General features: G+C 41.1%; 1 protein-coding gene across 1 annotated transcript in view; it reads left to right on the forward strand.

The window, feature by feature from the left end:
• The window catches only part of LOC125483954 (ninein-like protein), a 46,971-nt gene extending 36,133 nt beyond the window's left edge, over positions 1–10,838 (forward strand). The window contains exons 5-6 of the mRNA XM_048600678.1: positions 3,714–3,780; positions 10,593–10,838. Coding sequence (XP_048456635.1) covers positions 3,714–3,780; positions 10,593–10,813 — 288 coding nt within the window. The 3' untranslated portion in view covers positions 10,814–10,838. The remainder of the gene's footprint in view (positions 1–3,713; positions 3,781–10,592) is intronic.
• The last annotated feature ends 732 nt before the right edge of the window (positions 10,839–11,570 follow it).

Raw genomic sequence — 11,570 nt, forward strand, 5'->3', positions numbered from 1 at the left:
ACTTTCCAAGGATCTGTATCCCTCTGTTCCCTGCCCATTCATGTATCTGTCTAGATACATCTTAAATAACGCTATTGTGCCTGCCTCTACCACCTCCGCTGGCAACGCGTTCCAGGCACCCACGACCCTCTGCGTAAAGAACTTTCCACACATATCTCCCTTAACCTTTTCCCCTCTCACCTTGAAATCGTGACCCCTAGTAATTGAGTCCCCCACTCGGGGAAAAAGCTTCTTGCTATCCACCCTGTCTATACCTCTCATGATTTTGTAGACCTCAATCAGGTTCCCCCCTCAACCTCCGTCTTTCTAATGTAAATAACCCTAATCTACTCAACCTCTCTTCATAGCTAGAGTCTGGATAGGCTAAGACTGTTTTCACTGGAGTGTAGCAGGTTGAGGGGTGACCTTTTTAGACGGTTTTAGAAACATGCGGCATATAGATACAGTGAATAGCAGGCGTCTTTTCCCTGGGGCAGGGGATTTCAAATCTTTGGGGCATATTTTTAAGGTGAGAGGAGAAAGATTTAAAAAGGACATGAGGGGTAACTTTTTTATACAGAGAGTAGTTTGTGGAATGAACTTCCAGAGGAAGTGCTGGATGTGGGTACAGTTACAACGTTTAAAAGACATTTGGATAAGTATGTGAATAGGAAAGGTTTGGAGGGAAATGGACCAAACTCCGGCACATGGGACTAGTTTAGTTTGGGATTATGGTCGACATGGACTGGTTGGACTGAAGGGTCTGTTTCTGTGTTTTATGACTCTATGACCGATAGTTAACTGCCAAAGTTTGTTTAAGTTTAAACCTGGAGATAAAGTCTAATTAATCAAGATATTGCCCTGAGGAATGAACCAGAGAAAATTATTATTGAGTTAATGCCAAAATAAGAATCTTAGCAATTTGAACTCCTTGAGTAAACTGTGACACACCACCACAAAATGTTGGTTGCAAGCATTGTTGATAATACTTTCTATCACTTTGGTGATGATTAAGAGTAGGCTGATATAGTGGTAATTGGTTGGGTTTTTGCAGACACATGGTAGCTGGGCAATTTTCCGCATCGCTGGATGGATGCCAGTGTTGTAGATGTATTGGAATAACTTTGCTGAGGACATAGCTAGTTCTGCAGCCCATGTCCTCTTCGCTGCAGATAGGATGTTGTCAGGGCCCATCACCTTTGTAATATCTAGTGCATTCAACCATTTCTATGATGTCACATAGAATAAATTGAGTGGGCTAAATACTTGGTGCTTGGGTCTTCAGGGTAAGGCTGAGTTGGATTATCTACTGTACACTTCTGTCTGAAAATGAGTGCAAATGCTTCAGCCTTATCCTTTACATTGACATGCTGGACTCCCCCATCAATCAAGTGGGATCTTTTTGGAGCAGTCTTGGCTTAGTTGTTAACTTGTCAACTATAATTCACAATTGGTTGTGGCAGGACTACAGACCTTTGACCTGATATGTTGATGACAAGTTTGCTTTGTACTGTCCATAGCATTCTACTTCAGCTGTTCAGTATGTTTATAGCTCTGCCTTGTAATTTTGTTGTGTTTTGTTTTTTTTTAGGTAGGCTCAGGCTGCTTTTGACATACTCCTTACTCCGCATTGAATCAGAGATAATCCCTTAGCTTGATGATTGTGGTAGAGTGGGCGATACATGAGGTCATGTGATTTCAAATTGTCAGGGGTGTTGTTGAATCCTGTCGAAAAGGATTCACGTGCTGTTGATGACCCACAGTGGCTCATGGATGCCCAGTTTTGAATTGTTAGATCTGAATCTATGCCATTCTGTGAGGGTCAGTGTGGGCTTGTTGGGCCGTAGTGCTTGTTTCCACACTGTAGGGATTCTATGATTTAACATGGTGATGGGGCCACACAATCTTTTCATTTTGGGCTGGGAGGTGAGGAAGGATTTATGACGTCTCAATCTGATAGATTGAGATCATTGTTCCAGAGTGAACAACGAAGAAGAGTCATGCTGGACTCAAAATGTTAACTCTGTTTCTTTATCCTCAGTGCAAGCCCTGCAGAGTTTCTGTAGCATTCTGTGATTAGCCTTTATTCCAAAGCATCGATTTTTTTACATTCCAGGTGCAAGGTGAGTTTTGAATTTGTGTCTCTGCAGCATTACTCTGGAATACTGGATTACTCATCCTGAAACTGGACCATTTTGCCTTCATTTCCAATTGTGTCATGTCTTTCACCTCCTCGGGATATCCCAAAGAACTTTGTGGCAATGAAGTATATTTTGACATTGTAATGTGGGAAGCACAGTGATAATTCTCAGGGATATTGGTTGAGGAAGAAATGTTAGTTAGGCAGAACTCTTTCTTGCCCCTCTTCAAAATGGTATTCTGCGATCTTTTACAGCTACCTGAGAGGGCAGATGGAGCAATAATTTAGCATCTCATATAAAAGACAGTGCAGCACTCTCTCTGAACTGTGCAGAGAGTCAATCAAGATTTTGTCTTGGCTCTGTGGCGTGGGACTTGAATCCACGTTGCAGGAAGGATGTGGAGGCTTTGGAGAGAGTGCAGAAGAGGTTTACCAGGATGCTGCCTGGTATGAGCATATAAACTATAAGGAGAAGTTAGAAAAACTCTGGTTGCGATCTCTGGAGTGGTGGAGGCTGAGGGGAGACTTGATTGAAATCTATAAAATGATGAGATGTGTAGATAGGGTTGACAGTCAGACTGCTTTTCCCAGAGTTGAAATGTCTAATACTAGGGGGCATGCATTTAAGGTGGGAGAGGAAAAGTTCAAAGTAGGTGTGAGGGGCAAGATTTTTACACAGAGAGCGGTAGGTTTCTGGAATGCACTGCCTGGGGTGGTGGTGGCAGATACAATAGGGGCATTTAAGGGGTTTTTAGATAAACAGAGATGAATGTGCAAGAAATGGAGGGATATGGACCAAGGACAGGCAGAATGGATTAGTTTAATTCGGCAGCATGTTCAGTACAACATCCTGGGCCAAAGGGCGCCTTTCTGTGTTGTATTGTTCCATGTTCTACTTCTGAATCTGATGCGATTGTGTTACTGCAGGGTGATAGCTGGCACCTTATTGTGTCTTCAGTTTGGAGAAGAGTTCCCTGATGTTGGACATCTTCCTCTAACTTTGTTTGTGTGTGTTTAGACAATGAATATCATTTGGCTCATCCATCGCTGTGCAGCACAATCCTGTCATTTCAGGTTTCAGAACGTTCTGAGGAAGGGTCACTGGACCTGAAAAGTTGACTCTGATTTCTTCTCCACAGATGCTGCCAGACCCGCTGAGCTTTTCCAGCAATTTCTGTTTGCAGTCTTCTTCATTACTGTGTACTTTTCTATCACCACTTCTCCTAGCCCAACCAGCCAACCCCTGCCCAACATCAGGCTCAAGTCAACCTAGGAGCCCATGAATGACGCTGAGTCGGTGGAATTATGCATTTTTGTTTTTTTTTCAAGGGTAGAAAATGTCGAGTTTTTTGGTTCTTGTTTAATGAAACAACATGGGATATGTACTAATAACACAATTAAGTATAATTGAGACCAAGCTAGGAGCTCTTGAATGTAGACTCTGAGAGTTTCAGCAAGATTGCCTAGTCACACTTTGCGCAAGTGCAGAATTTGCGCTGTACTTGTCCTGGCACCTCAGCACATGTAGTGGAAAATTTATCTTCATGTTCCCTGATTGTAACCTTGAATTTATTAGGGTGATTTTCTGTTACAGAGCATCAAGACTGATGAAGAGCTTGAGCATCATAAAGAAACTTTGCATGAAATCTTTGAAGCACAAGGTAAAGTGTTCATATTTTTATACAGTGTTAGCATCTGACTATTACTTTTTCTATCCAGCAGCTTTCATTTAATTAGTAATGTAAATGCAGTAAAATGTCCCATGGGGCTTGATTCAGCTCAGAATGAGAAGTAGGCCCTTCAGCCTCTTCTGCATATGAGCATGATCGGACAAACTAAGTCAAAGTATGACATATTTGAAAAGGGACAAAAAGCTTGGCCACAGCTAAGTTTTAAGGAGTGTCTTCAGGGGAAAAGTCATGAGGCAGAGAGGTTTGGGGACCGGATGACTGAAGACATAGCTGCCAATGTTGGGGTGAAGGAAGTGGTGGTTGTAAGAGTTTGAGGATCGCAGAATTCTTGTAGGACTGGCAGAAGCCATAGGGGTGAGGAGTGGGTGAGACCATGGAGGAATTAGAACATGTGGGTGAGGATTTAGGTGTTGCAGCATCAGGAGTCAGTGCAGATTACCAAATCCAGGTGAAGGGTGAAAGGGACTAGGTGAGTGTTGGGATCAAAATTCAAATGACATGTTTTGCAAGTGACCTTGATCGAGCAGTTTTTAGCCATTTTATTTATAGCAGTTCTGATCGCCTTTGGGGCTTTCTGAAGAATATTTGTACTGTCGATTCAAATTCTGTTTTCTTTTTGTGCATCTAATTTTTGTAGGATTTTGTTTACTCAAATTTTCTGTATACTCCCAATGCAGATTGCAACATTAAAAAAAGACGCGAGTATCAAATTAATCCTGACTGTCTGCTGTGCCTTCAGAATATAATACAGCTGATATAATACATTACTCGGGTATGTATTGTCCATAAAGAACAGGACAAATCTGACCCAGCCAATTGTCGGCCCATCAGTCTATTCTTGATCATGATCACAGTGGTGGAACGTGTCATTAACAGTGTTACCAAGCAGCACGTGATTAATAATAACCTGCTCATTGAAGCTCAGTTTAGGTTCTGCCAGGACCACTCAGCTCCTGACTTTTATCGCAACTTTGGTCTAAATATGGACAAAAGCTGAATTCCAGAGATTAGGTGAGACAGACTACTACTGACACCAAGATTTCATTTGACTGAGTGTTGCATCAATGAGCCCTACAAAAGCTCGAGTCAATGGGCATTGGCGCAAAAACTCTCCACTGGCTGGAGTTCTATCTGACACAAAGGAAGATGGTTGTGTTTGTTGGAAGTCAAGTCATCTCAGTTCCAGGATATCTCTGCAGAAGTTATTCAGGGTAGTGTTCTAGGCCCAACCATTCCACCTGATTCATCAATGACCTTTCTTCAGTCACAAATGGAGATGTTCGTTGGTGGTTGCAAAATATTCAGCACGATTCACAATTCCTCAGATATGGAAACAATCCAAGCTCAGACGCAGCAAGACCTGGACAGTGCCCTGGTTTGGGCTGATAAATGGCAAGTAACATTCATGTCAAACAGTATCAAGCAATGACCATCGCCAACAAGAAAGAATCTAACCATTGCCTTTCACCATTCAATGACATTGCCATTGACAAAATCTGCACTGTCAACATTTGCGGGTTATCATTGACCAAAAACTGAACTGGACCAGACATATCAATACTGTTGCTACAAGAGCAAATCAGAGGCTACTAATACTGCAGCAAATAACTGACTTCCTTGCTCCCAAAAGCTGGTCTATCATTTATAAGGCACAAGTCAGGAGTGTGATGGAATACTCCCACTTGCCTGAATGGATGCAGCTCCAACAACACTCAAGAAGTTTGACATCATCCAGGACAAAGCAACCCACTTGATTGGCATAACATCGCAAACATCTATTCATCCCCACCCCCCTCCCACCACCAATGCACAGTAACGGCAGTATGTACCATTTACATGATGCACTGCAGAAATTCACCAAGGCTTCTCAGATTGCACTTTCTAAACTTGTGACCACTACCATCTGGAAGGACAAGAGCAGCATATGCTTGGGACCCCCACCACTTGCAAGTTCCCCTCCAAGCCATTCATCACACAGACTTGGAAATATATTGCTGTCACTTCAGATTCACTAGGTCAAAATCCTGAAACTCTCTTTCTAATAACATTGTGAGTGTGCCTAAACCAAATAAACTGCAGTGGTTCAAGAAGGCAACTCACCACCATCATCCCAGGAGCAACTAGAGATAGGCAATAAATTCTGGCTTAGCCAGCAAAGCCCACTTTCCACGAATGAATCTGAAAAATAATTCTTCTGGACTTGATTCTTCCAGTGTCATCTGGGTTGGCCTCCCCTCTACCAGCCTGATTTCAACTAAAACTCTGCTGCCCACATACTAACTTGTATCGAATCCTGCTCATTCATCACCCCTGTGTTCACTGACCTAGACTGGCAATGTCTTTAATTTAAATTTCTCATCCTTGTGTTTAAATTTATCCATGACCTCTCCCCTCCCTACCTCTGTAACCTCTGTCAGTTCTGCAACCCTCCAAGATCTCTACACTCCAATTATGGTCTGTTGTGCATCCTCCGTTCCCTTTGCTGCACCTTTGACATTTTAGAAGCAAGTTAAACTGCAATGAAGTACTATTGTAGACTCCCACAGTGTTGTACATCATGAATAACACTTGGAACGTGCACATTGCCATGGGGATGGGTGGGTAAGAGGGATTGTCACTCATGGGTATAGTAGTTCTTTTGTATTTTGTGACCCTTGTGACTTGTTGCCCTTGTTTTGAAAGGGTAGAATTTACAGTGTCAGAGTTAGAGGAAGGTTTTTTTGTGAACCTCATCATCACATGGAACATAGTGTTTTTTTCCCAAGTAGTAGTACATTTTTGTTTTATTTTTAAGGATGGAAAATATTTAGTTTTAGACATTTTCTGCTTTGATTCTTGTTTAATAAAATAATGTGTGATATGTACCAATAACACAATTGAGTACAGTAGAAAAAAAAGTTATGTTGACCTTCATGAACTTTTTGTTTACAATTCAGCAGGAGTATTATGTCCAATTTTGGGCACCCTACCATAAGAATGATGTCAAGCCCTAGGTGATGGTTTAGGGAGGATCTATCAGAATGGTATTAGGGAGGAGGGCCTTTAGTTTGATGGAGACACTAAAGAAGCTATCAACACCTTATGGGTTACTATTGAGCAGAAACTGAACTGGACCACTCAAATAAATACCATGGCTACAAGTGCAGGTCTGAGGCTAGGAATTCTGTGGCAAGGAGCACACCTCCTGACTATTTAAAACATATCCATCATCTACAAGGCACAACTCGGGAGTGCGATGAAATAGACCCCACTTACCTGTTTGAGTAGGGCTCCAACAGTACTCAGGAAGCTTGATACCATACAAAGCAAAGCAGCCCAATTGCTTGGCACCCCCTTCAGCACCTTCAACATTCACTCCCTTCATCATCCATGTACAGTGGTAGTTGTGTGAACCATCTAAAAGATGCATTGCAACAATTTGCCAGGCCTCCTTCAACAGCACCTTCCATACTCCCTGTCCCTACCACCGAGAAGGACAAGGGCAGCAGATGTTATTACTAGACATGTCAGATCTCAGACAGGAACCTGGCTCCATGGATCCCATTTTTACTTGTTTTGGTTTTTGTCAGGTGGTCCCTCACTGTAACATAAGCATGCAATAATGTAGATCTTGTCTGGACAACAAAGTGGAAGTTTATGATAAAAGAAGTGAAAAGAAAGTAGAATAATCCACACTGTGTATTCATTATACAAATTCAAAGATTTTAATTGCAGTTAATTAATTCCATTAATCCTAAAGCACCTCTTTATAATTTGGGAAAAAAGAAACGAAACAGCTTTTGTAGAATACGCAAAACACTCCGGTGAGTTCCCAAAAACACCACTTGTATAATACTCACACTGGAATCCCTGTATCTAACACTTTAGTATTTTTTTAATCACTTGGGGCTTCAAGCTTTAGACTGGAAATGCAGATAACTCCAGGAAGAAGCTATCACATTCCTGAGGTTCCTTTCTAAGTATTTTTTTCAGTTTTTTACTCTAATGCTACAGGTTTGGGATGAACACTAACTTTTCACTCCAAGGTAATCTAGTTCAACAAATCTTTCATTCTCTCCTTGGGAGCACTGCTGTGCATAGCCATCCTATGCCCAAAGTCTTCAGAGGAGCAACACTGCCCAAAGTCAAAAGTGAAATTTGAATATTTCTCAGTTATGGGCATCTCCCTTAAGCTTATTTAAAAAGAATCCAGGTTCCAGAGCTCTATCAAACCTTTTTGCCTTGGTATTTACACCATATTAGGTCACAAACAATCTAAACAAATAAAAAGTCTATTCGTGCACATAATCCATGCAATCTACAGCCAGGCTTTAAAAAGCTGTTACAGAGTCCCCAACACAGAAACTGACCCTTCAGTCCAACTAGTCCAAGCCGAACATAATCCCAAACTAAATAGTCCCACCTGCCTCCTCCTGGCCCGTATCCCTCCAAACCTTTCCTATTCATGTACTTATCCAAATGTCATCCACCACTTCCTCAGGCAGTTCATTCCACACATGAACCACCCTCTCTGTATAAAAAAAATTGCCCCCCATGTCTTTTTAAATCTCTCTCCTCTCACCTTAAAAATGTACCCCCTAGTCGTGAAATCCCCCATCCTTGGGAAAAGACAACTACCATTAGCTCTATCTATACCTTCATTATTTTATAAACTTCTATCAGGTCACCTCCTTCACTGCTCCAGTGAAAAGAAGTCCCAGCCTATCCAGCCTTTCCTTATAACTCAAACCTTCCATACATGGCAACATCCTGGTAAATCTCTTCTGAATCCTCTCGAGGTTGATGTTATCCTTCTTATAACCGGATGACCAGAACTGGACGCAGTATTCCAAAAGAGACCTCACCAATGTCTTACAACCTCGACATGACTTCCCAACTCCTATACTCAAAGGACTGAACAATTGAGACAAGCATGCCAAATGCCTTTTTAACTACTCTGTCTGTATGTGATGGAAACTTCAAAGAATAATGTACCTGCACTCCCAGATCCTCTGTTCTACAATACTACCCAAGGCCGTACCATTACATGAGTAAACCCTACCCTTGTTTGTTGTACCAAAATGCAGTACCTCACATTTATCTATTTATGAACTCCATTTGCCGTTTTTCACCCCAGTAACCCTTTTGATCAAGATCCCTTTGTAATCTTAGAAAACCTTCTTCACTGTCTACTATGCCACCAATTTTGGTGTTGTCTGCAAACTTACTAACCATGCCTTGTATATTCTCATCCAAATCATTTATATAAATGACAAACAAAGGAGGACCCAAAACCGATCCCTGTGGAACAATGCTAGTGACAGGCCTCCGGTCTGAAAAGCAACCCTCCACGATTGCTCTCTGTCTCCTGCCATTAAGCCATTATGTATCCAATTGGCAAGCTCACCCTGAATCCCATGTGACCTAATTTTACTAATTAGTCTACCAGGCAGAACCTTGTTAAAGGCTTTACTAAAATCCAAGTAAACAACGTTTACTGCTTTGCCATCATCAATCTTTTTGGTAACTTACTCAAAAAACTCAATCAAGTTTGTAACACAGTTTTCCTCACACAGAACCATGCTGTCTATCTCTAATCAATTTTTGCCTCTCTAAATGTCCATAAATCCTGTCTTTTGTAATCCCCTCCAACAATTTACTCACAACTGAAGTCAGATTCACAGGTTTATAGTTCCCTGGTTTCTCTTTACAACCTTTGTCAAACAAAGTTACAACATTAGCCACCCTCCAGTCATCAGGCACCTTCCCTGTAGTTATAGATGATGCAATTATTTCTGCAAGGGACCTCGCAATTTCCTTCCTTACTTCCCACAACTTTCTGTGATACATTAGATCAGGGCCCGGAGATTTAACCACCTTTTATATTCTCTAAGACCTCACAAACTTCCTCTTCTGTAATGTGAAAACATCAAAATTTATTTCTCTGCATTCTCTAGACTCCATTTCTTTCTCCACAGTAAAATCTGATGGGAAGTATTCATTTAGAATCTCTCCCATCTCATGGAGTTCAACACAAAGATAGCCTCCTTGATCTTTAAGAGTCCCTACCCTCTCTCTAGTTACCCTTTGTTTTTAATGCATTTGTCAAATGTCTTTGGATTATCTTTAACCTTATCTGACAATGCTATCTCATATCCCCTTATTGCCTTCCTGATTTCATTCTTAAGAATGCCCCTACACTCTTTATACTGATTAAGCAATTCAATTGAACTAAATTGTTAATATCTAAAATAAAATTCTCTTTTGTTCTTAAAAGAAGTTGCCACAGTTGTAGAAATACTTAAAGATAAGTATTATCTTCAGATGGACAGAAAGACCCACAAGTTACTAACTCAAAACCTTAAGTCCAAGTTTAACAGAACTAGCGGTTGGAGGAACTTCGGGAAAAACACTGTTTCTACTGGCAGCTGGTTTGATAAATTGTAGTCACTGGTTTAAAGTGTTATAAATGGCAAAAAGGGCTAGAAGGAAGATGTTAATTTTATGCACGGGCTATTACATTCTGTAATAGACTGCCAAAAAAGGGGGCAAAGCAGATTTATTGGTAACTTTCTAACAAACATTAGACACATACAATACTTGAAAAAGGAACATAAACTGGACAGTGGCAAGAGAGAAAGCAGGAGACTAATTGGATGGCGCATTCAGAGTCACAATGACTGTGCTGTTATGGCTTAGATTGGCATGTCCCAGTTAAACAGGCAAAATGTTCTTTCTCTGAAGTTATCTGTCAAAATTGTAAACATAGATAAATGAAGTTTATGTTTGAAATTCCCTATTAGGTCAGTTGAGCAGATGGAATCCTGGTGGCTTTGACAGTCCCAGGAGGTCCTCCACTCCTTACCCTGGAGCTACAGAAAACCACGTTCAAGCCATCTGGGATGAGCTGGGAGTAGGGAAGAATGGCTACCTCAACAAGGAGGAATTGGCAACAGTCTGCAATAATATTGGCCTAAACGACCTCAAAGACAAAGTATGTGTGTTAATCGCGACTTTACTGTAATTCACCTTTAGTGTAGATATGTGTTGGTGACAGTTCTTCCACACTTGGTACATTGGTGACCTACAATATTTTCTATCTTTCTTCAATTTCTTTGAGTTGCAAAGCTGTTTACACCAAAAGAGTGAGCAGGCAAATCATTCCCACAATCTAATAATAATTTCCTATATTCAACAACTAATTGGTTAGATAATGTGTGTAGAACTACTAATGATTTTTTTGTTGATTAGATACAGAGGGAAGGCTGCAGTGGTAATGTATATAAGTGGACGAATAATCTACAGTCACAGGTTAAAGTAATAGATACAAGAGTTCAAATTCCGCCATTGCAGATAGAAAAAATGTGAATTCCATTTTTAAAAAAATCTGCAGCTAAAAGCCAGTTTAATGGCAACTGTGCGCCATTGTTGATTGTCATAAAAATCTATTTCACAAATGCCCTGTAGGGAGGAAAATCTGTTGTCTTCACCTGGTCTGGTCTACATGTACTCCACATCTACAGCAATGTGTTTGACTCTTTCATGCCTTCTGAAATGACCAAGTAAGCCACTTGGTTGTATCAAACCAGTACAAAATCTGAACAAAGGGATGAAATTGCACAGATCAGCCAGCACTCCTACCTAACAGCACTTTAGACATTGCTACACACCAAGGACTGCAGCATTTCAAGAAGGCAGCTCACTACCACCTACCCTAGAACATTAACAGATGGGCAGTAAATGCTGAGCTAGCCAGCAATGCTTCTTCCCGTGAATGAATA

The sequence above is a fragment of the Rhincodon typus genome, chromosome 9 (genome assembly GCF_021869965.1).
Source record: "Rhincodon typus isolate 14 chromosome 9, sRhiTyp1.1, whole genome shotgun sequence".
In the NCBI taxonomy this organism is placed as follows: Eukaryota; Metazoa; Chordata; class Chondrichthyes; order Orectolobiformes; family Rhincodontidae; genus Rhincodon; species Rhincodon typus.